Here is a 25,205-nt window from a genome sequence, read left to right on the forward strand (position 1 = left end):
CTCTGAACTGTCAACCCTCTTGTCTCTGCCTTCCAAATGCTGGGACTGCAAGCACATACCAGTGTCCAGGTCCCTAGCTTAGTTTTTTTTTTTTTCTTTTTTGGGGGGTACAGGTTTCAAGACAGGGTTTTTCTGTGTAGTCCTGGCTGTCCTGGCACTCATTCTGTAGACCAGGCTGGCCTTGAACTCAGAGATCGACCTGCTTCTGCCTCCTGAGTGCTGGGATTAAAGGTGTGCATCACCACCACTGGGCTAGGTCAGTTTTCTTAAGCCCACTCCATCTATTACTTAATGATTCCACTAACTTAAGAATCCCTGAAGTAGACAGCCTGTATCTCCAGAAGGAACATGGTAATTTCAAGAGGAAAAAAATTCTACTTTAAGAGAAAACTGCTTTATAATTAACATACCATATACTTAAAGCTACATGCTCAAAAAGTCTAACAAGCACCAAAGGAGAGGACAAACACACACACAACAGCCTCCCTCCTTCAATCTGAACACTCAAACACCAGAGATAAACAGCCAAAGACCAATTATCATCCCTGACAGTTTGTCTTGATACATGCCAGCAGCCAGTTGCCCTTACAAAACAAAATCAAAGTGCTGAGATTAAATGGTTTAAGTATCAAGCCCCTAAAAACCAATGCAAAATGCAGAAGAGCTGTAGAAGAAAGGAACAACAACCAGAACCAGACAGGAAGACAAAGCCAGGAAACTTGATACAAATTTGTGATCTATACTCCATGACAATCACCTGACTATGTGTGCAGAAACAGGGAGAAGGGAACCTGCCTATCTCGTATATGGCCTTTATTTTCAGCTTAAGTTCAAGGACAGCTCAGCACAGGCTAAGGTACAGTTCTATGGTAGAGAACTTGTTTATTAGCACAAGCAAGGAAAGGTCTAGGTCAATCCTAACAGCAAACCCAGGAAAGCCCCCACAAAGAAATACCTTAATAAGGACTGAAGATATAATTCAGTGGTTAAAGTACACTGGTTGCACTTTCAGAGGATCTGGCTCAATTTCTAGCACCAACATGGTAGCTGAGTCCCAGGAGATCCAATACCCTCTTCTGGCCTTTACAGGCACCAGGCACACATGTGGTACACAGGAATACATGCAGGCAAAACATCCATACAGATAAAATAAAAATTTTAAATACCATAAAATGACTGACTATAGATAGTCAAACAGTTCTCCCCAGTTTTCCTGGAAACAGAGTTCAGAGCCCAAAACCCACACTACAACTGACTCATCAACACCCCCATGTATAACACTGCTTTTCTGCTGAACTATATACTCCCCAAAGGCTAAACAGCTATAGTATACCTAAGTCTGAAGGAAAGTCACAAGGACATCCCATTCTAAAGCAGCAGGCTTTTCAGACAGGACCACGTTCTCACAGTCATTTTAATCTTACAGTAAGTTGACAACATCTCCAGATATTCCCAAGTATGTTGATTTGTCAACTTGACACGAGCTAAGATACCTGGAAGAGGGAACCTCAACAGAGAAAATGCTCCCAGGAGATTAGCATGTAGGCAAGTCTATGGGTTACTTCATTAAATCATGATATGGGAGTGTCCAGCACATAGAGGGTGGTGCCACACCTGAACAGGTGGTCCCAAGTTGTACAAGGAGACAAACTACGAAAGCTATGGTAAGGCACTTAGTGTTCCTCCTGAGTTCCTGCTCTGCCCCTCCCCCACGTGATGGATTGTAACCTGCCTCCCTTGGTTGTATTTAGTCAGTGTTTCATCACAGCAATAGAAAGCAGCACATAGAACATAACATTACCAAGCTGACTGGACCAGCCTGCAGCACCACTTAGTCAATCTAGAAACACAAGGTGAGCATGGGTTGGGGAAGTGGATTAAGGACCTGTCCTTTTACTTTTAGAGAGAAGACCAAAGTCAGGGAGAGATGAGGAGGCATCTGGGCAAGGCAGTCTCCTCTAATTTGGTGTAGTGGTCAACAGTAATGCCCTAAAATGAGGCTAGTAATGCCCTCAAAGATACCAAGAGCCTGCTGCAAGGGAAATGGCTACAGTACATCGTGTTTGAGTAACAACAAAGTTGTGTGGCAGACTGAGCAGACCCGAAGGCTTCCTAACAGGGGGTCAAGTCCCCTGCTCTTCTCACAGTGACAAATGTGAAGTATAGGCAAAACGTAGCTGACCCAAGGGAGGGAACAGAAACGAAAGTTATTTCCCAGACCTGACACTGAGTCCCAGGGTTAGGAGGAAAATCCAGAAAGGCAATAATCAGCTCACCTATTTTACCTCACAAGGTTCAAGAGCACTTTTCAAAGACAAGGACATGTAGAAGAATCCACTGTTAAGTGCTGGACTATACAACCTAATCCTTCTCGATCAAGAACAGGGTTCTCCTCACAGTAAAGCCTGGGTCGACCCCACCTTTACAAGGAACCACAAAGACCAGAACATAGCCACCAATTTCAATCACACACTGCTCAAAAAAATGAAGGCTCCTAAAATACGAAAAGGACACAGAAAGTAGTCAAGAGGTAATCTCACCTAGAATCTAGGCTGCTTGCTCAATGCTAGCAATCCAACATGACCAAAGTCCTATGTGAGCTTTGGGGAATGGCAGATAGGTGGGGGACACAGGGAGACTGAGAAGTGTGAAAGGAGGAAAATACTCTTGCTCTAGTGTTTTATGAAAAAAGATACAAAAAAAGGGGCCTAGATGCTCAGCTACCTGCTGAAAAAAGACCTTTTACATCCACTGGGGTTTATCTATCCCAGGAAGACCTCTTGCTTTAGTTCTCATAGGATACATCACCACACAACAGTGGGGTCATAAACACTAGCACCTTGGAGACACAGAACCAGTGGCAACCATGGAAGAGTCATAGAAGGATGCACCTGAACCAAGGCTGGAGAGAATGCCAGAAGACCTCCCTGAGGAAGTTCCTTTCATGACAGAGAAGCAGGGACCAGATTACACACCCACATGTGCTAAGACAAAGAAGTGACTTTATTCAGATTGCTGGGAAACCCAGGTTATTGGGCAGGTTTCCAGACTGGCCAACTCAATGGACTCTTGTGCCACAAATGTTTTTGCTCACTGATAACCCTGGGGTTGTGTGGCCAGCAGGCAAAACTATCCCTTTCCCCAAATCCATTTCACAGTACCCACCCACCAACCAGCAGGTGAAGCCTTGTGATGAGGTTCCAAGGGTAGTATTCCATCCTGGTTTGCTCAGTTTTGACAGGCTCTCCAACACATCCTTCACCTCGGACACAGGCAGATGGAGCCCATCCTATACTATCAGGCCACTGGTCATCCTAGAGGATTTGAAAAAAGAAAAGAAGGTTCCAAGTTCAAGCTCAACAAACAAGGCTTAATACTATCCCTAAACTTACATCCTTTTAAAAAAATTTATTATTGTGAATACACATGACTGGGGAGGCATGCTTGCTACAGCAGGCATGGAGGTTAGAAGACAACTCCATGGAAATGATTCTCTTTCCACCTTTATGCACGTTCTAGGGATCAAACTCAGTTCACCAGGCTTGCACAGTGTCTTTACCCACCGAGCCATCTTAATAGCCTTTGACTTGTTTTCTCTACTACCTGTGTCCAACTATAACATTGTAATGTAACATGGTCATCTAGAAGTTCACATCTGTAAGAAGCAGGCAATCTAGTTACAAAATATATAAATCTCAAAGTTTAAGTAAATTTATGGACTTTCATTCAACTGTATGCATTTGGGCTGGCTCAACAGTTAAGAGCACTGACTGCCCTTCCAGAGGACCCAGGTTCAATTCCCAATGCCCACATGACAGCTCACAACTGTTTATAACTCCAGTTCCAGGGGATCTGGCATTCTCACACAGATATACATGCAGGCAAAACACCAAGGCACATAAAAACAAATAAATCTTAATAAACAAAACTGTATTCATTCATAACTTTTCTTGGCTGCAGGTTACAGGCTGGACATACCAGCTAATGGTTTACACCAGAACAACCAAAAACAAAACAAAAAAAAAAATCAAAGATTCCCATGGCTGACTGCACAGAAACATGTGTCTCTTATTCTTATGACCTTTGCCAGAAGATGCCTGCTCATGCTCCCTGCTCAAAGACTGTAGAGGCGACTGGTGTTCTCTCGGAGGACCATCAGAGTACGGGAAAGTGACTCCTCTTTGACCCTGGCAATCTCTCGAACTGTGTGCAAGGCCAGGCCTGGATGGGCATACTGGCAAAGACTTCTTGGCACCTGGAAGACAGCAAGCATTCACATCATTGCTGTGCCTTCTGAACATGTCACATAGAGTGTCCCCCATCCCATCCCCAGCAAGGACCTCTTTGGGGCTGCCCTGTAGAGACCCCTTTACCTGCAGGTGCAGGGAGAGTCCTAGTCATGGGGGGCTCTGGGTGAGCAGGGTCCCACGCTTCCATGGACTACCCTCTACAGGGTAGGGCTTTGCACTGCCTGGAAGAGAGTGGTTACCCTTCAGCTTCTCAGCCCCCAGGACTTTTGGTTCTACAGAGTAACAACAGGGAGATACCTATACCACACAGGGTGCAACCAGGAGGTCACTGGGACCTGGGCCCAGCCAGCCTCCCAACCTCTCGCCTCAGTGCCTCAAGTTGGTCTGAAGACAGTCCTACCTGGCGAGGGAGAAAGTAGGGTGCGTCTGTTTCCACAATGATCCTCTCCAATGGGATCTGTCTAAGGGCATCCCGGGCCTCCCAGGCGGAGGAGTAGGTCAGTACTGCTGTGAAGCCCACCGACATGTTAGGGAAGTACTTCAACAAAGGCTCAATGACTGAGTAGCTGCCAGTGAAGCAGTGCCTGTGGGAGAGTATGGTTCAGGGCTTGCTCCCAGGCCTCAGCAGCAGTCCCTAGCTGCCTCCAGGCCTGCAGCAGCCATTAGTGGATCCTAGAAAAGTAAAGCTTGCATTTTTCTAGTAAAGAAAAAAGAAAAGTAAAGCAGACGTCAGAGCAAGCTGAGAAAGGAACCAGTACAATCAAAGCAGGACCAAGCAGGCATGAGGTTCCGATACTGAGCAGCACCAGTCCCATCTCCACCCCACAATCTGGGCAGCCATCTGATACAACTAGAGTCATGGTACAGCCTGGAGAAGTGTGGGATTGGAGACAGAAGAGATAAAGACCAGCCCCACCAAGGTTACAATTTCAGCATGGAAAAATCATGCCTGTGCTGTCAGATGGACTAAAAGAAAATGGCCAAATGAAAATCTTGGGGAGCCGGGCGGTGGTGGTGCACTCCTTTAATCCCAGCACTCAGGAGACAGAGGTAGGTGGATCTCTATGAGTTCAAGGCCAGCCTGGTCTACAAGAGCTAGTTCTGGGACAGGCTCCAATGCTACAGAGAAACCCTGTCTCGAAAAACCAAATCAAAACAAACAAACAAAAAATCATAAGGAATGAGTCACAGGTGAAAAAAAGTTGGTTTTGTGTTTTGTTTTGTTTTTTTTCCAATTTCTTGAGACAGGGGTTTCTCTACATAGCCCTGGCTGTCCTGGAACTCACTTTGTAGACCAGGTTGACCTTGAACTCACAGAGATTCATCTGCCTCTGCTTTTCTAGAGCTAAAATTAAGAATTTTCTTCCTAAGTGTAATTGTTCTTGGACAACAAATACTGTCAGCTCATCTGGAACTCTGAGCTTCCTGCCACAGCTCCCCATCAAACTGTCTTAGGTTTGGTCCAGCTGTCCCTTTAAACACAGCCATTTTAAAAGCCCTGAAAATCCAACCATTCTTCACTGCACCTCAGCCACTACTTTAGCACTAGGGAGTGGCAGCAGTGGCTGAGAGCCTACTCCTTCCTACCATCTGACAAAGCTTAGATTCGCCTCCAGCCTCCCCGAATTCTATTCATCCCTTCAGCCCAACAGAACAGCTCACGCAGGTGTCAACGCCTGACCATCTTTAGTCGGACTAAAGGCCTCTATCTGTGTTCCCCTATATCCATGTCCACCTCTGTCCTGCACTTTGCATACTGACGCCACAGTGACCTTTGTTGAGCTTCAACGGCTCCTCCATGGCATACCCCAAAGGGGAGCCATGCCTGTTATAAGCAATGTAGGAATACAAGGGAGTTTCCTAGACTAAGACTGTGGTTGCCACTGAGGTAAAACAACCTGAACCTTTGATGCTAACTTGGATAAATGGAGTTTTCAGTCAGGTATAGTGGTGGATACTTATAATCCCAGCAGAGGAAGGGCAGAGGAAGGAGGATTAGGAATTCAAGCTAATCCTCCGCTATATATCTAAAGTCTGACCTGGGCTAAAGTGAGACCCAATCACAAAACAAACAAAAAAGAGTTTAAGTTCAAGTAAGAAAAAGAAATATATGAAGTACCTTTTTAGAAACCTTGAAAGGGTCTCTGTATGCTGAGCTACTGTACTCTAAAGCAGCTTCTCCCACATCTAAGACCAAGAAGCCCCTTCTAACCCATTTGTGATTAAAGGGTACTAATTTAAACTGTTAAAAAGTCATGGCTGTATAAGCACAGACTGGTCAAGGACCAGAAGTTTCATGTGATTCTACTTAATGTTTAATTTATTTAAAAAGAACTTAAAAACACACAGGAAGCCAGGTGTGGTGGCACACCTTGTAATTCCCGAACTCTAAATATTGAAGCAAGGGATATCCATGAGTTCCAGGCTAACCCTAGGCTTTCAAGACTCTGTTCTCAAAACTCCCAAATTTTTCTTAAATGTAATATGGGAGAAGAGGTAGAAGTGATATAAATAAAGTATTCATGTATAAAAATCTGAAAAACAAAATTTAAACTCTTTTAAAATGCAACAAGAGTCCGGATCACAAAATGCCTCAAAAACCACCCAAATAGCATGGTTGCTTTCCTTGAGTTTCATCTTGGTTATTGCAGGAGTGCCCATGTGCCCACTGAAGCTACAGCTCCTAACCTATGGATCTTGTAGTCAGAGGGCACAAATTTTTTCATGATGTCCAAGAGATCCTCATCAGCTTCACGGCAGTGGATGACCAAGGGCTTCTTCAGAGATACAGCCAGCTGCAACTGCCTCTCAAACACCTGAGAGAAAGCAAAGTGATAGCAGCTGATTAGTGGCCCTTCTGCTGTGTATAATTCTTTGTTTCTAAACTATACAATAGAATTGTAAACAAAGTTACCACCTACTGGTACTTGCAATCCTCATTGGTTCCCTGGGAGGCACTATGACCAGCCCAGAAGGCAGTAACCCAGAACAAAAGAAACCCCCACAGTTCACTTTCCTGAGGAGCTGGCAATGAACATCCAACAGGCGTGCAGAGGCCAGGATTTAGAATGTATAATTCCAATTTGCTGTTCTTCAGCTCAATACCGCACCTCGACTTTCAAGAGGTAACCAACTTCTAGACCTTTCCCTATGTAAGAGTTATATACACACACCTCCACTTCTTAGGGTTCACAATTCCTGAATGTCCTTCTAAGTGAGTACCTGTGGATACACTTCATTCTGTAGAACTGGTAAAATCCACAGTTAACAATATAAGCAAACAAGTAGAGTTAAATCTCTCCTCTACCATGGCTAGGTTTAGAATAGCACCTGAATTATAAGTTACCTCACCTGACACATGACACTTCCATAAGCAGTTTTTCAGCTGTGCAACACGGTTCATGTTTGCATCTCCAGCATCAGTAACAATATTCTTTTGGTAATATATACTTAGAAATAACATTTTTTCCAAAGTAAAAAAGTTAACTACTTAACTTCCAAGGATTAGGCCCAAGATATCTCCTGAATACATTGCACAGATCAATCATTAAGAGGATCATATTTTGAATGACTGGTACATACTAATATCAAATCTGATGCAGCTTTTAACTTTTTAAAAATTATTACACCTTTATTATTTATTTGGGGTGAAGGGAGGTCAGAAGACAACTCTCAGGAGTTGATGCTCTCCTTCCACCAAGCAGGATCAGAAGATAAAACTCAGGTTATCAGGCTTTATTTAAAGACATGTACCTCTATCCACTGAGCCATCTCACTGGCTCAGGATAATGACCAGACACAAATAAATGATTTAAATATAGGTGCTGGAATCTGAACTCAGGTCCACATGCTTGCATGGTGAATCTTCTTACCCACTCAGCTATCTCCTGACCCTTCTATTTTCTTTTCTTAAAATTGTTGCAGGGGCTGGAGAGATGGCTCAGAGGTTAAGAACACTGACTGTTCTTTCAGAGGTCCTGAGTTCAATTCCCAGCAACCACACTGTGGCTCACAACCATCTATAATGAGATCTGGTGCCTTCTTCTGGCCTGCAAACATACACGCAGACAGATACTGTGTACATAATAAATTTTTTTAAAAAAAATTTTTTTAATTGTTGCAAGGCACAATTTTAAATTGTTGCAGCACATCTGCCCCAGGCCCTAAATTCTATCTCATGCATGAGGAGGATGGGACCACCTACCTACACGCAACACATATTTTCTTCTTGAATCTTTGACAGGTAATTTTAAGACAAGCCACCAGCTATCCCTTGCAACTTATCAAGAAGCCTAACATTAAATATACAATAGCTTGACACACACACATCCAAATTATAAAAACAAAAACCAGTTAAGAGAAAAAAAAATTCCTTAGCATGCAGGGCTGAACAGAACAACAACAAAAGATGTGCACTTGTGTTATTTTCCCAAGCATTCTCCCCTGACTACCTATGCTCTGGTCGTCGGTTGACACGTCATTCCAGGAATTGCAAACTTAACCTGGCTCTCCTAGGGAGAGCCAAGGCTTTCTTACATCCTCATTAACTCAGTAATTAATTCCAGGCAAACACAAATAGAAGCACAGATACCCAGGGTTCAACGAGATCAGTGGGGAGAGACTCCATTCTTCTTGGCTTTTCATTCAAAAGATTACAGTCCTCTTTTTCTTGTTGTTTTTTGTTTTGTTTTGCTTTTTGTTTTTTGTTTGTTTTTGTTTTTCAAGACAAGGTTTCTCTATGTAACAGTCCTAGCTGTCCTGGAACTAGCTCTTGTAGACCAAGCTAGCCTCAAACTCACAGGTTCACCTGCCTCTGCCTCCAGAGTGCTGGGATTAAAGGAGCCACCACCACTGCCCAGCCGATTACCATCCTCTTAATGACTGATCTGTGCAATGTGCTCAGGAAGTATCTAGGGCCTAATCTTGGAGGTAGTTAAATCTGTACCACACAGACAAAAACAAGGAAAGATTTAATGAGAACTACTCAACTCATTCCCCCCCCCCACTTTCTCAATCCTTCAGAAGCATAAAAGTAACAAGTGACAAAACCTAGTTTCATTTCCCCTCCCTCGGACTCCCCTCCTCTGTGTGTACTGTGCATGAAACCCAGAACCCAAGCATGGCCTGTGCTAAATGCTCAAGTACTTGAACTCTGTCAGGTATGACCCTCCCCATACTGCCAGACACAATCCTTCCCTGGGTTCTTCTTCCTCAAAGTAAGACTTTCAGCCAGTGAAAACAGGTTGCTTGCTGGTCACTATTCACTTTACCAGGTTTCTAATTTAAGATTTATGTAAAATAAATAAATAAATAAATAAATACACAGCAGCCACTTCCCCTCTCCAGCTTAGCGTCTCCGTCTTGACAGAATCCTCTAAGGTGAAAAGTGCTTCACATTCAGGCGTGTGTTCTGTCCTCCAGTCAGCAATCTACGTCCTGACTCATTTTCATTTGCGTCTCACCTCACCAAAAGCAAGTGACAGTTAGAAGAACATTAGCCAAGTTTAGCTTGAGCAGAGTGACTCTGGGTCTGTAGATGTGATATGAGCCCCTCAAAATTTAACAAAGTCCTTTTAGCACGTAAACATCAGCTGGACAACTGTGTGACAGTGCAAGGAGGAGCTCCCTTAACTGCTCCTCTTCCCCTGGCACACTTAACTTGTGCCACAGGGACTGTCTTGCTTTAGTTTTGTCAATTTGACACAAGTTAGAGTCATTTGGAAGGAGTAAACCTTGAGAAAATGCCACCGTCATACTGGCCTGTGGGTTACTTCCTTGACTGATAGTTGATTTGAGGAGGCTCAGATCACTGTGGGTAACACTACACCTAGGCTGGCAGTCCTAGAGAGTGTAAGAAAGGAGGATGAGCAAGCCAGTCTGCAGCATTCCTCCATGGCCTCTACTCTTGGCTTCTTTTTGGCTACTGAGTTTATCACATCAGTAGAAACCCTCAGTAAGACAGGGACCAAGTGAAAAGCATTATGTCTCACTATTCCAAGACTCTATTTTCCTCCATGTGTTCAGATGTAGTCACTTTATATATGTGTTACATGGCTAACACATTACTACCTCAGGCCAGAGGAAATCTAGCAAGCCAAATTCTGCAGTCAGGACCCCAATACATTAGCCCCAAGGCCTGTAGCCCGTAGGTCACACAGCCTAAGACCTCACAGGCCTCCTATCTGCTTTAGGAGCTCAGCACACATGCTCCACCACAAATACCACCCGGGAACCAGAAAAAGATGAGTGGGAGGGCCACCAACTCCTATTCTCCATCAGAGATGTCCAATGAAAGGCTACAAAGGCTCTTGCCCTGCCTAAATGCCAAGTTCAAATATACTGAAGAAAAAAAAAAAAACTTTTGATAATTAACAGTCATTATTTCAGAATGAATGAGAAATACCTTCTTTGTATATTTTCGTACCTTTAAAAATATCCTGTGACAGGCATATTTCATCTTATAAAACCGAAACAAACCAGATGGCTTATATAATCTCAATACTGGAGAGGTAAATACAAAATCAAGAGCAAAAGATCATCCTCAGCTAGCAAGCTAGTTCAAGGCCAGCCTGGGCTATATTAGACCTCATCTCAAACAAAAATAAATAAAAAGTAGGCTGCTTTCAAATAGAAGGCAAATGTTCTACCATTGACATTAGCCATAAGAAGTTTCTAAAGTGCTGCAAGGAGATGGCACACAACTTATTCCCAGCACTCGGGAAGCAGAGGCAAGTGGATTTCTTAGTCCAAGGCCAGCCTGGTCTAAAGAGCGAGTTCCAGGGACTGGAGAGATGGCTCAGAGGTTAAGAGCATTGCCTGCTCTTCCAAAGGTCCTGAGTTCAATTCCCAGCAACCACATGGTGGCTCACAACTATCTGTAATTGAGTCTGGTGCCCTCTTCTGGTCCACAGGCATACACACAGAAAGAATATTGTATACATAATAAATAAATAAATAAATATTTTTAAAAAATGGGGCGGGAGAGATGGCTCAGTGGTTAAGAGCATTGCCTGCTCTTCCAAAGGTCCTGAGTTCAATTCCCAGCAACCACATGGTGGCTCACAACCATCTGAAATGAGATCTGATGCCCTCTTCTGGCCTGCAGGCAGACACACAGAATATTGTATACATAATAAATAAATAAATAAATCTTAAAAAAAAATAAGCCAACTTTAAGAAAAAAAAAAAAAAAAGAGCGAGTTTCAGGACAGCCAGGGCTACACAGAGAAACCCTGATTGGAAAAACCAAATGGAAGTAGTAATAGTATTAGTAGTAGTTTCAAAAACAGGCAGTTGGATAGATGACTCAGCAGTTAGGTGTGTGTCCTGTTCTTCCTGAAGACCTGAGCTCATTTCCCAGAAACTATGTTAAGCAACTCACAAAGACCTGGAACTCCACTAGAGACTTTAACACCCTCTTTGGGCTTTCACAGGCACTGCACTCATGGACACAGACCCACATATGGATATGTACATATCACTAAAATTTAAATGGATCTTTAAAAACAGCTATTTCAATAAAGACCAGAAAGACAGACCTGTGGATAAAGGTACTTGCCACCAAATCTGACAGCTGAGTTCAATCCCCAGGACCCACACAGGGAAGGAGAAAACAAACTCCTCTGACCTCCACTAACCAAGACGATGTACATGCACAAGAACACACACATATGAAGATAAATGTAATTTTAAAAAGTCTCAAAATGCCTCATCTCCATCTTTTATAAAAGTGCTAAGTCAGATGTAGCCATATGTGGTGGCACATGCCTTTTCTTCATCCTAGCACTCCGAAAGCAGAGGCAGGTTGATCTCTGTTGAGTGCAAGGCCAGCCTGGTCTTGTAAGAATGAGTTACAAACCGGGAAGAGGTGGCACATGCCTTGAGAATCAGAAGCAGGCGGATCTCTGTGAGTTTGAGGTCAACCTGGTCTACAAGACCTAGTTCCAGGACAAGCACCAAAGCTACACAGAGAAACCCTGTCTCAAAAATCAAAATAAATAAATAAATAAATAGATAGATAGATAGATAGATAGATAGATAGATAAAAATATATATGAGTTACAGGACAGCCATGACACAGAGAAATCCTGTCTCCAAAAAAACCAACAAAAAAAGTCAGATGTGGTAGCACATGCCTTTAATCACTATCACTCGGCAAGTGGAGGGACGAGATCAAGAGTTCCAGTAGTGGCTGGTAAACTGGGCCTGGTGGCAAGGTCTATAATCCCAGCACTGGAGAGGCTGGAGTAGTTTGACATACTGGCAAAATCTCACGTTTAAAAAGAAAAGCCAGGCCAGGCAGTGGTGATATACACCTTTAATCCCAGCACTTGGAAACAGGCAAGCAGATCTCTGAGTTCTGGGTCAGTCTGATCTACAAAGCAAAGACAGACAGAGCTATATAAAGAAACTTTGCCTCGGGAAAAAAAAAAGTTTTGAAAAACAGTTGAAGAATGGCATTCAAGAAGTTCTAAATGCAGAACGGCCCTTACTGGGAGGTTCAACCACTCGCTAAAGGAAACGTCCAAGGGAAAGCAGACTAGAGGCAGTACCTGGTGCTGCTCAGGAACTGGTGTGGTGCACTTGTGAGAGTAGTCCAGGCCCATCTCTCCAAATGCCACAGCCTTGGGGTGCCGTAAGGCATGCAAAAGCTTTCTTTCTTGATTCTCATTATAGTAGCGTGCAAAGTGAGGGTGACAGCCAAAGGCCCCCCAAACCAGATCTTCTTTCAGGAGTTCCTCCCATAGGCCATCAGTCAGTGTCCTTGGATCACAGAAGTCAGAGATGCAGCCTTGAAACTCCTTAGGGAAGGAGCTGCTATAAATCTTTCTGAACTTTGTAAAGGTCCCTTTGAAAGACAGCTTGGAGTAAAGCATGTCCAGGTGACAGTGGGTATCGATGAAGCCTTCTTCCAGGCTCATCTCCCGGTGGCTCCTTGGCAAGGGACTGGATGTATGTTCTCTGGTGTGGCGAGGTGGTGTCTCCTCTCGGAATGTCCTTTTCCCCTTCACCTCCTCCTTCTCCCGCTCTGTGCCTCTGGAGAATTGAAGTGAATTGGAGTTCTGGAACCTGCCTTCCTGGGCAAGGTCCAGGTCTTTGGAGATGCTCTGGGTGCTCACTGTGGACTTGGAGGAATGAACACTCAGGTGGTCCTGGCTGCTCTTCCCAGCCTGTGCTGAGTCCTGGCTGCTGGATCCCACCAATGGATAATCAGGAATCTTATGGCTGCTAGTCCAGTAGCTGGCATAGTCACACCACGGGCTACTATACAGATGAGGAGGGTACATAACATAGTCAGTGGGGAAGGAAGAAGATTCTGGAACTGCTGAGTATTTCAGCAAGACAGGTTCCTCTTGGGAGAACCTCACAGTGGCCAGCTCATCCACATCTGACCAGTCACTCCCTGAAGAGGGATGTTCAATCACCACCTCTCTGTCTGTGTGCTGCAGAGAAGAAAAGCAACAAGTTAGACCATCTAAGGGAAACCCCTCTCATACAGTGCTGTGGTTCCAGAATGGTCTCCCCCTTCCAAAATTCACACTGACCTTAATCCCACTACGAGATTACACCAGATGTAAACTTAACTATGTGGATTAGAAGGAAGGCTTTTTGCAATGCAATTACATTCAGATAAAAACATCAGTGTGGAACCTGATATTTGAATACTGGGGGCTCAAGGCAGAATTTCTCAGACTCTCTTGAAGCTAAGATGTTAACTGGGTTCCCAGATGCTTCTAAATAGGCTGAGAAAATTCAACATGTACAATTTTTGTACATGTTGTACAAAAGTTCTCAAGAGAGAAAAGAAATATTCCCTTTTCTCTCATATGTTTTCCACTGGCCAATGTCTGTGTAACAAACTCAATTCTATCAGTATCCCCACTTCAGGCTATAAAATGGATACTATATTTAGCAGATCAGACCATCAAGAAAGAAGGCACCAAGATCCCATCCTTATTAAATCAAGGATAGTTTAAGCCACTATCATGCTGGTCTTTTTCAATGCAAACAAACCTATACCCTACCACATTTAATAGAATTTTTATGTACTTTTTAAAAGCCAATCAAAGTTTGATGAAAGGAGTGATGGAAGAGAGGCACTAGTTCCCTGGAGTCCATGTTAAATCAAGTACTGATTTTAACTACTGTCCTCTGTGAACTAGGAGTTACGGTTAGAGGTAAAATTCTTGCCTAGTATGCCTAGGGTCCTGAGTTTGATTCTCAGCATGGTGGTGGACACAAGGTCAGGAGGTGGATGACACCAAGATAGTATCTGTATCACTTAGGATCAAACTAGAAAGACTAAATGCCAGATAAACATACTCAAGAGATTTGGTGTGTGCTCATTTACCTTTTGAGTATCTGCATGAGAATCAGAGTTATCAAAAAATTCTAGGGCTGGAGAGGGTTTGTCAATGACTGTCCTGCGGTCACCAAGGAGCTCCTCACTAGTTTTCTTCACAGAGTCTATAATCACTCTTCTGTTAGAGAAGCTACTCCTGCCTTGCACAGGCTCTTCCTTCTCCACCATGGCCTTTGGAGGTGACTCTTCCTTCTGAGGTACTGTGACTGTAACCTTTCCTGCTGGTTTTTCAACACTCTTAACCAGTTCTTCCCGGCTCTTGACTGGTCCTTCCACACTCCTGGCCGGTCCTTCCACACTCCTGGCGGGTCCTTCATTGCTCCTGGCCAGTCCTTCCCCACTCCTGACCAAAGGTCCTTCCCTGCTCCTGGCTGGTCCTTCCACATTCCTGGTTGGTCCTTCCCGGCTTGGATATTCTCCCAAGCTTGCCTTCCCCCGAGCAGCGGCAGTCTCTCCCTTCCTCTTGGGCATTGACTTCCCCAGGATGCCCTGGATGGCCTTCAGATAGATCACTGTTGAGCCCTGGTCTCGAAGCCTGTCCTTCTTCCTTTTCTGGAACTTGTTGGGTTCCTCCATAGCATCACTCTGACCCTCAGCTTCGGTTGCAAATTCAGAGTTCACAGAGCGACAAGAACTATCTTTAGAATCATCCTGGAATTTAAAAAGAAACTTTCAGAGGTTTGTTCTAAGAGAAATTTCATATCTGCAGCATTTGCCAATGACAAGTCGCTAATGGCTCCATCAGACCAAGGGAAAGAAGATTCGCCCAGACAGTAATTTCTCCCTATTCCACTGTGGAAAGTTAATATAGTAATGCTTTAGTCATTCATTTAAAATTCACTTCTAAAGTACATCATGGCATCTTCTTACCACAGTGGACAGGAAACTTAACACTAGAGTGGCACTACAATGAGAGATGGGAAGCAATGACACACTTCATGACAGAAAACAGTTCAATGTTTTCCCACTGGAAGTAGCCAAGTTCACTACAAAAATCCAGGAAACCTAACACTCCAACAAGGGAGAGGGCTGGCCCAAGATACCCAAGCCCCCCAGTGCTAAGTAAATTCTGCCTCTATGGCCTAATCTTCCTTCAAACATTCCACTAACTCTTTCCCCAAACTGTAACACTGCTGTTAGGAGGATACGCTCCCAAAGATGACATAAGGATGTACCAAGTCATTCCCCGCCTCCTGAAACATAGGTAATAGCTCAGCCCCATTCTCTTCTTCTGTATCCACTTGCTGCAAGAGTCCACAGGGAGCCGACGGTAGTGGTGCACACCTTTAATCCCAGCACTCGGGAGGCAGAGGCAGGTGGATCTCTTTGAGTTCGAGGCCAGTCTGGTCTACAAGAGCTAGTTCCAAGACAGACCTCAAAGTTACAGAGAAACCCTGTCTCGAAAAACCAAGAAGAGTCCACAGGGGATAAGCTAGACTATTCCAATTCCTCTAAGTTGTCCTTTGACTTCCTCACGTGCCATACATAAAACAACTGCAATTTAAATAAGCTCAGAAAAAGAAAGTCCATATTGTGTAATCATCACATGCTCTAAGGTTGCATTACAGACAGAAATGAAGCTAGAGGTCTTCTCCCAGCTGGGTAGTTTTCATACCAGAAGAGGATACTCAGGCTGGGGAGAGAATCGTCATCAATGGTCTTAGTATGCTGTAGACCCTGAATGCTGCACACTCTTGATCTGTCAAACAAGACATGCCTACTAGATGAACAGAGGCATTACTATAAAAAGAATAGCTAACTGATTTCTGATTGGAGTTAAGACCAGACCAAATGAAGATAATTCATATCCAGTACTATAAAACTGGTCAAAAGTCAGTGGCTATGAAAGTCATAGGCCCTAATGTGGAAGCCACTACTGCTATTTTGCTAAATGATTTGGGGGGGGGGGGGGAGAGCAAGTTTACTGAGCCAGAAAGATAACTCAACATTCAGAGAAACACTTGCTGCCAAGTCTTACAACCTGAGTTGAATCCCCACAATCCACAGGGTAGGAGACCCACTACCAAAGGTTGTCTTCTGATCCCCATTCAAATACTGTGGCATGGACACACACACACAAATAAAACTAAAATTAAAAATGGGTTCATTAAGCGCACTGCAAGGGCAAGCTGGGCAGTGACAAGAGTATTTTTCAGCTGGGTGGTGGTGGTAGTGGTGGTGCATGTGTTTAATCCAAGCGAGGCAGAAGCAGGCAGTTCTCTGTGAGTTCAAGGCCAGCCTGGTCTACAGAGTGAGTTCCAGGACAGCAAGGCTATTACACAAGAAACCCTATCTTGAACCCCCTCCCCAAAGAGCATTTCTCTATAGTTCTGAGACTCTAAGGGGACCCAGGGGGTAGCTTAGTGAAAGAGCATTTGTATGAAGTCCCATGTTCCATCCCTGACAAAGTTAAAATAAAAAAAACTAATAAATATTAAAATAAACTTCCTGGGGCAGGAGAGATGGCCTCATGTTAAAAGGAGGGTGGAGACAAGTGGATTCCTAGTTTGTTGGCTAGGTAGTCTAGCATGGAACCAGCAAGTTGGATTCTGAGCTGCCAAGCCTGACAACTTGAGTTCTATTGCAGAGGACTCACTTGGTAGGGAGAGAACCAACTTCTCAAAGTTATCCTCTGATCACCACATGAACACTCCCATACACACTAATTAAAATCAACATTTTAATGGCTTTTTAAGATTTACTTAATGTGCATGGTGTTTTGCCTGCATGTATGTCTGCACACCACTTTCATGGAGGACAGAAAAGGAAATTAGATCCCCTGGAACAGATGTTAGCTGCCACATAGGTGGTGGGGATTGAACCTTTGTCCTCTGGAAGAGCAGTCAGTGCTCTTAACCATTCAGCCATCTCTTCAAAGCCCAATAAACATTATTTTGTTATTTTTAAAAAGAAACAACTCTGAAAAAAAAAAAGATGCCAGGCACACCCCTCTAATTCTAGTACTCAGGAAGTATAGATAGGAGGATCATGAGTTCAAAGCCATACTAAGCAAAAAGACCCTCTCAAAACAAAAACAAAAACAAAAACAGGGTGGTAGTGGCACAGCCTTTAATCCTAGTACTATGAGTTCAAGGCCAAGGCCAGCCTGGTCTACAGAGAAAATTCCAGGACAGGGAGAACTAAAGAGAAACTTTGTCTCAAAAAAACAAAACAAAAAAGATGGAAACAAAACAAAACAAAACTAAGCCTCAACTTCAGACTTGAGAAACAACAAAAGAACAAAGTAAGGTGGATGGACTGTCTATTACCAGGAGCTGGGGATGTATCTAGGTGGCAGAGGATATGCCTAGCATACCCAGGTCCTAAACCAATTCCAGCAGGGAATAAGTAAAATAAAACGTTCAAACATCTTCACTCTTGAACATTCTGTCCTGATGTTGAGAGCTCAGAGCTGAAAGTGTGGGGCACACAAAGCCAAGTGCGTACCTGTGGAAGTCAAAGCAGGCAGAACTAGTGAGGACAGATTAAGCAACCTGAGATGGCCCTGGGAAAATGTTTTCATCAATGTTCCTCAGCTGTGCCATTCACAACACCTCAGACTCAAGATAAACAAGGTCACACACATCTGCTAAGCAAGAAGCCTATACTTCCTGAGGTCTTGGGACCATTTCCCCAGCCCTCTCACCACACAGTGACTAAGAAACTGGCCACATGACCCAAAAAATGCTTGGCATAACACTCAAAGTACTGATTGTAACTATCAAAGGAGTCCCCAGTGGCCTTCTTCAAAGACAGAATCAGACTAGAATTAGATTCAAGCAGATTAGAGGTCATACCCTCAATTAACTGGCAATCAGCAACACAGCCTGAGACTGAAAATTCTTGTCCCTGACACTGGGGTTCTCTCTGTCAGTGATGTTGACCACAATCATCTAACACTGATACCATCCAAGGCCCATGCGGATGGACAAATAGTAATAAAATAAGTTGTATGAGAAAAGGCTCATATTTACCTGACTTGCACTCACTGAGCCATACTCAGTATGGTTCTGCCAAAGACAACTTTTCAATTCACCTTTATTTGTGAACTAAAAAAGAAAAATTCCACTTGCCCCCCCAGAGCTCAGGCTGTAAGGTTTGCGTTGAGAAAACATGAGGCATGGCCTGGAGATAAAACTCAACATGTTAGAGCATGTGATTAGAAAACAAATACCTGGGCTGGGGAGAGGGTTCAGCAGTTAAACACAGGCTGCTCTTCCAGAGAACCTGGGTTCAATTCCCAGCACCTACAAGGCAGCTCACAACTGTCTGTACTCCAGTTCCAGGGGGATCCAAAGCCCTCACACATACATACAAGAAGGCAAATACCAATGTACATGAATAACAACAATTAAATTTTAATAAAAGAAAAAAATCAAAGAGCTTACTGAGTTAAACAGCCAAGATTCAGCTGCACTTATGAAACCATTAAGTCAAATGTAGTGACCTGTACCTCAAATGTAGTGACACACAGAATAGCCACAAGAGGATTGGGAGTTCAAGGTCATCCTTGGCTATATATGAAGTTCAACCTAGACTAAATGATCCCATGTCAAAAAGAAACCATCAGGAAAGGTTTTAAAACTCCTTTTTCCTTACAGACTGTCTTCACTGCTTTCTCTAGGGACCATCTCCCCACAAACGAGACTTTCTCTACACACTCCTCTACAGAATGCCAGTCCACTTACTAAGACTACCAGAGATCCAAAACCTCCAATGCAATATCAGTACAGGAGCAGAGATCGTCGTTTTACAGTTACATAAGAATCCCATAACCAGAAGTGATGGTACACGCCTTTAATTCCAACACTTGGGAGTCAAAAGCAGAGGCAGGTGGATTTCTGTGAGTTCAAGGTCAGCCTGGTCTATGAGTTCTAGGACAGACTGCTACACAGAGAAACCCTGTCTCCAAAAAAAAAAATTTCCCATGCTCCTAAATCACTGCCTGGCACAAAACAGGCCCTCAGTAAATCTACTCAAAACCTGAAATGGATCTGCTCTTCGAAGCACTCCTCAGTCTGCTCCAAAAACTTACAAACCACACTGATGTGCTTCCACTGAGAACTAGACTTGAGTTAATCTCCAAAGGTAACTAACAAACGAAAAAAACACCCAAGCCTACCATAGTGGCATATGCCTTTAAACAGAGCAAGCCAGCCAGTATCTATGGGTTCCAGGACAGCTTGGTCTACATAGAGGGACCCTGTCTCAAAAAATGAAACCTTGTAACAAAACCACCAAAGGGACTGTCAATATGCCGGATTCCACAACTTTGGTGAAAAGCCACACTAAGAGTCCAAGTCCTTAGCTGAGATTCATAATTGTTCTAAGTATGAAGACATTTTTTAAATTTTACTTTTAAGATTATGTAAGTAGTATATGCACAAGCAGATGCCCATGGAGGCCAGAGGAATGCTATTCCTGGGAGCTGGAATTAGAGGCAGTTGTGAGTCACCTGAAAGGAAAAGGAACTAATTACTAATAGCAACAGTCCTGGAGGATGAGGAGGGAGGCGTGCATTAGGTGGGGTGCAAATCAATAACTTGCATTCGCTGATGATACAGCACTACTTGCTGAAAGTCCAAATGAGCTGCAGGCCGTGGTAAATAAAGTGGTGGAAGTCAGTGAAAGCTTTGGTATAAAAGTAAACATTGAGAAGACTGATTTCCAACACATGGGAAGGCCCACAAGGATTTTAACATTGTAATTAAGAATTGGAGCCTCAAGCAAACAATCAACTTTGTCTATCTGGGAGGAAACCTCAGTTCAAAGGCAGGAACTATTTCAGGTGACCAGAGGTGGATAGATCCAGATAGTGAGGGCTGCATTCAGGGCACTGGGAAAGGTTTGATCAGGAAGAGACATTAACGACAACAAAATTACAAGTGTATGAGATGCTTGTCTTGAACTGCCTTTTTTTTTTTCTTGGTTTTTTCAAGACAGGGTTTCTCTGTAGCTTTGGAGCTTGTCCTGGAACTAGCTCTTGTAGACCAGGCTGGCCTCAAACTCACAGAGATCCGTCTGCCTCTGCCTCTCCCTTCACCTCCCAAGTGCTGGGATTAAAGGCATGTGCCACCACTGCCAGGCTTGAGCTGCCTTCTTTACAACTCCAAAACCTGGAAAATGAAATGCTCCTCAGCACAGCGGCTGAATGTGCTCGAGATGCCATGTCTCAGGAGGATTCTTGGTGTCACATGAAATAGGCTGCACAATAATAACATTAAGAAACATCTCCATCTACAGAAGGAAGTCAACTACAGGATACAGCAAAAAATGGCACTTGAGATACTTAGGCTATGCTATAAGAATGAATGACGGCAGATATCCGAACATAGCACTGCTTGGAGGAGGAGTGCATGGGATAACGTGAAGAGGAAGGTCCAAAAATGCTGGATAGATAGCATAAAGGAAGATCATGGAGCCTTGGGTATGACAATAACACAAGCATCTTGGACTGCCGAGGATAGGAACAACTGGAGAACCACCATAAATGGGCTGCCCTTGCTTGCTTAAACATTGCTGGGGCATAGATGATGACAATGATGATGATGATGATGATGTGAGCCACCTGACCTGGGTTCAGAACCTGGGTCTTCTGCAAGACCAGTATGTATCATCTCTCCAGATCCAAGGGCAAATTCTTAATCCTGACCAAAGTCTACACCCTCTCTCCTGAGCAACATTCCACCTTCCACCGTGGTGATTCTCCAGTTAGGCTGTTCGTTTACAATCACCAGAAGCTGGCAGAGTCCTCAAAGACTCTTTAATCGCTCTCTCTGGAATGGCAGGCCACAAACAAGCACTGTCAAGCTTCCCAGTAGTTCCAAATGCCACCAAATTTGAAAACTCCTTCTACACTGAGCCCCACCCCCAACTCCCCCCAACCGGCTCCCCGACACACACACCCAAGTCTCCCCCCCCAAAGATCTAATTCTTAAGCTCCTCCCACCAACTCTGCCCCTCCCCACCTCTCAAGCCACGTGCAAGAGACTTCACCGTCTGCGTCTGCGAGATGTCACCGCCACGTACCTTAACATTACACGCTTCCTTCCTGAGAGAAGCCATCTCGTCTAGGGAGGAGTGGGCGGCGTGCAGAGGAGACCCCCTGGACGTAAGGAACCTGCGAGGGTTCGCAATCAGGAAGCCAGGGGAGGCGGCCCCGCCTGCACCTGAGTCCGAGGAGAGAGAGGACAACGAAGAGGAAGAGGAGGTGCGGCGGCGGGCTGAGCTCCGGGACGAGCGGGCCACATCGTTACCCCGCCGGGCTTTCAGACGCTGGGGACTGCTGGCCCCTCGAGGACGCGACGCACAGCTACGAACAGACCGACTGGAGGGGGCCACATGGCCGGGCTCCCGGGGGCGGCTGCGCTTGCTGGGACACCCTTCCGACGTACTGCCCCAGTGGTACTTGACCTTGCGCCGCTCCGACGCCATGGGCACCTGCCAGAGACAGAGGAGAGAGGATGGTGAGGCTGCTCACCTCCCACCAGAGGGAAGCCGCCGGGGCAGCGGTAGGGTCCGGCCCCACTGACCTTTCCCGTTCCTGTCGTCTGCCCATCCCAGTGCTGCGGGCTTCAGGGACGCCACAGCGCTCCGAGACGCGCCCACGGGCCGAGCGCAGAGCCCCACGACGCGCTGCCGTGGTCTGTGCGCGCTATCTCAACACCGCGCCACTCCCGAGATGCCGGGGAGCTTCCGGCGCGGTGCGGCGCAGCGGTCAACCTTCCGAAGCCCCTCGCGGGGGCCGAGAGCGTGCCAGGCAGCCGCCCTTCGGGCTTCTGGCGCCCGCAGGCCCCAGACGCCAAGGGCGGGCCGCGGGCGGGGTGGCCGCTCGGCTCCCACCGCCCCGCCCCGCCCCGGGCCTGAGGAAGCCTCTGGCCTCGGGAGCCACGCGCCGGAAGTCACCTCTGCCCGCCCAGCAGACCCGGCCCAGCGCCGCTCCGCGCCCTCACCCAAGGCGTCCGCCCCGCCGCCTACTCCGCAGCCTTGGCGTCAGCCCCGCTGAACCTGCCCGACGGCTGGCGTACGGCGTACGGCGTGCGGCAGGGGCGGAGCCTGCAGCAGGGACAGCGCCCATTGCTCCAACGAAGAGGGGCGTTACTCCGCTCAAGACGGAGCTCTCCCGTTGGGCAGGCGTCCTGGGGCGTGGCCCTACGCCTCGCGAAGCTTCCTGGTTGGTTGGGAGCGATGTGGGGTGGAGTCTCTCACGTGGCCCCGTAGCAACGCCTAGCTACAGCTGGGGAAGTGAGCAGGGGGCCTTAGTACCGGATTACTACATACCAGGCCTTGTCATCCTTTTTGCAAAGCAGGAAACTGTGGTTCGGTGAAACCAAGCGACACATCCAGAAAGTGACGGAGTTGGGTTAGAAGGCACAAGACACACAGACACAAACACATAGAGAAGGGACAAGACACACACAAACACGCACACACCCCAGACCTGTTGGATAGACCTGTAAACCAAACCCAGCTGCTCAAGAAGAGGCAGGATTTCCAAATTTAAGGCCAACCTAGGCAACCTGAACCCTGCCTACAAATTAAAATAAAAAATTTAAACAAGGGGCAGAGAAGAGCATGAAGCAGTCATGGTGGCTCACATCTGTAATTCCATTTGCGTTGCTGAGGCTGGGGAACTACTTTGAGTCGGAAGCCAGTTTGGGATATCTAGTGAGTTTCAGATCAACCTAGGCTATAGAGTGAGGCCATCTCTAGAAATAAAAAGTAGTGCCACCAGGCGGTGGTGGCACACAGCTTTAACCCCAGCATTTGGGAGGGAGAGGCAGGCAGATCTCTCTGAGTTGGAGTCTACAGAGCGAGGTCCAGGACAGGCTGCAAAGCTACAGAGAAACTCTGCCTCAAAACTCTTCCCCACCCCCCATAAAAAGAAAGAAAATACAAGGGAGGAAGTTTGTCTTACTAGTTAAGGTACAGTACAACATTCCAGGACAACTCCCAGCTTTAGTGGCAGGAACATGAGGCTCTAGGCACTCATCTGGCAGGACCCCAAGCCCATGGAATCGTGCCTCCTATTCTCAGAATGAGTCTTCTGTCCTCAGTCAACTGTCTCTGTAAACAGTTATAGTCCCAACTTATAGTCCCAACCAGAAGCACATCTATCTCCTAAGTGATTATAAACCACGTTGACAGTGAAGGTTAGCCATTCCAGAATTGTAACAGTAAAAATAAAAGCAACTTTAATATCCATGGAAGGTTGTACAAACACCTCATTCCCACTATGGTGGAGGCACTGATAATGGAACCCATCCTGAAATGACAATATCCTAAGTGTACTATGTGGATAAAAGCACTTGCCACACCATGAGTGCTGTGGGACAATCGTTTGACCTGTAAAGATTTGTTTCTGGTACTTGTTTAATAAACGCTGATTGGCCAGAAGTCAGGCAGGAAGTATAGGTGGGTCAGCTATGCAGGAAGTAAAGGTGGGGCAACAAGAATTATGGGAAGAGGAAAGTTTCAGTCTGGAGTCGTAACCCAGATGCAGAGAATGCAAGATGCGACTATCTCACCGAAAAAGGTACCAAGCTACATGGCTAACACAGACAAAAAATAATGAGGTAATATAAGTTATAAGAGTTATTAAGAAGCCTGAGATACTTGGCCAATCAGTTTATAACTAATGTAGACTTCTGTGTGATTCTTTGGGACTTAACGGCTGCAGGACCAGGCAGGACAGAAAACCTCGGTCAACACAGGAGGTCTTGAGTTCAGATACCAGGACCCACACAAAAGCTAGGTGTGTAGCAGGGGTGTATATAATCAAAGCACACCTACACGGAAATGGGCCAGTTAGCCATTTGTGTAAGAAACAGAAAAACAGCAAACCTTGAGGAAGAAGGATTGACAGCTGAAGTCATCCTCACGAGTTCCACGAGAACATGGTGGTGTGTAACACAAGAGCCGGCTTGTTGAGGTTTCTGTCCTTCCCAGTTCCCACAGCTGGCAAGTCCCAAAGAAAATCACACAGAGAGGGCTGGAGAGATGGCTCAGAGGTTGGGGGCATTACCTGCTCTTCCAAGGGTCCTGAGTTCAATTCCCAGCAACCACATGGTGGCTCACAATCATCTGTAATGAGGTCTGGTGCCCTTTTCTGGCCGGCAGGCATGCACACAGTCAGAGTATTGTATACATAATAAATAAATAGATATTTTAAAAAAAAAAGAAAGAAAATCACACAGAGAGTCTACATTAGGTTATAAACTGATTGGCCCATTAGCTCAGGCTTCGTATTAGCTCTTATAACGTATATTAACCTTATCTATGATAATCACATGGCTCAGTGCCTTTTTCAGTGGAGCAGGTCACATCCTGCTTCTTCCAATGATCTGGACAGGACTGGGGAGGAATGGGCTTCCTCCATCCCAACATTCTCCTGTTCTCATTCCCCCACCTTTACTTCCTGTCTGGTTGTCCCACCTATACTTCCTGCCTGACCAATCAACATTTATTTAAAACATGATTGACAGAATACAGACAATTCTCCTGCACCAGTGGTACGTGCACACATTATACAGACAAAAAGTACATAAAAGCAAGAGTCCTTGAGTCAAACACATTCTATAAACAAATTACCC

At 45.3% G+C, this 25,205-nt stretch overlaps 1 protein-coding gene across 2 annotated transcripts; it reads right to left on the reverse strand.

Annotated features, from left to right (window-relative positions):
* Positions 1 to 2,982: 2,982 nt before the first annotated feature.
* On the reverse strand, positions 2,983 to 22,047 carry Tatdn2 (TatD DNase domain containing 2). Of its 2 annotated transcripts, none has more exons than XM_048438633.3 (7): positions 21,643 to 22,047; positions 14,602 to 15,264; positions 12,803 to 13,693; positions 6,939 to 7,066; positions 4,651 to 4,834; positions 4,082 to 4,255; positions 2,983 to 3,314 (listed from the first exon to the last, which is right to left on the reverse strand). In XM_048438633.3, the coding sequence occupies exons 1-6, from the start codon at positions 22,045 to 22,047 to the stop codon at positions 4,115 to 4,117; spliced, it is 2,412 nt and encodes an 803-aa protein (XP_048294590.3). In that variant the 3' UTR covers positions 2,983 to 3,314; positions 4,082 to 4,114. The 2 variants fall into 2 exon arrangements, 1 of the variants encoding a protein (XP_048294590.3); XR_007232906.3 differs by lacking the exon at positions 2,983 to 3,314 and adding an exon at positions 4,374 to 4,471 and having other exon boundaries at positions 4,118 to 4,255.
* Positions 22,048 to 25,205: the final 3,158 nt, after the last annotated feature.

This window comes from Myodes glareolus, chromosome 3 (genome assembly GCF_982192425.1).
Source record: "Myodes glareolus chromosome 3, mMyoGla1.1, whole genome shotgun sequence".
NCBI classification, from domain to species: domain Eukaryota; kingdom Metazoa; phylum Chordata; class Mammalia; order Rodentia; family Cricetidae; genus Myodes; species Myodes glareolus.

Coding starts and splice junctions, on each gene's coding strand:
- Tatdn2 (XM_048438633.3), bottom strand. CDS start 22,047: ATGGCGTCGGAGCGGCGCAAGGTCAAGTACCACTGGGGCAGTACGTCG. Junction 7,067..12,802: donor CAGTTCCTGAGCAGCACCAG/GTACTGCCTCTA, acceptor GCTTTCTCTCAG/GTGTTTGAGAGGCAGTTGCA. Junction 4,835..6,938: donor TCTGACTACAAGATCCATAG/GTTAGGAGCTGT, acceptor ACTCTCCCACAG/GCACTGCTTCACTGGCAGCT.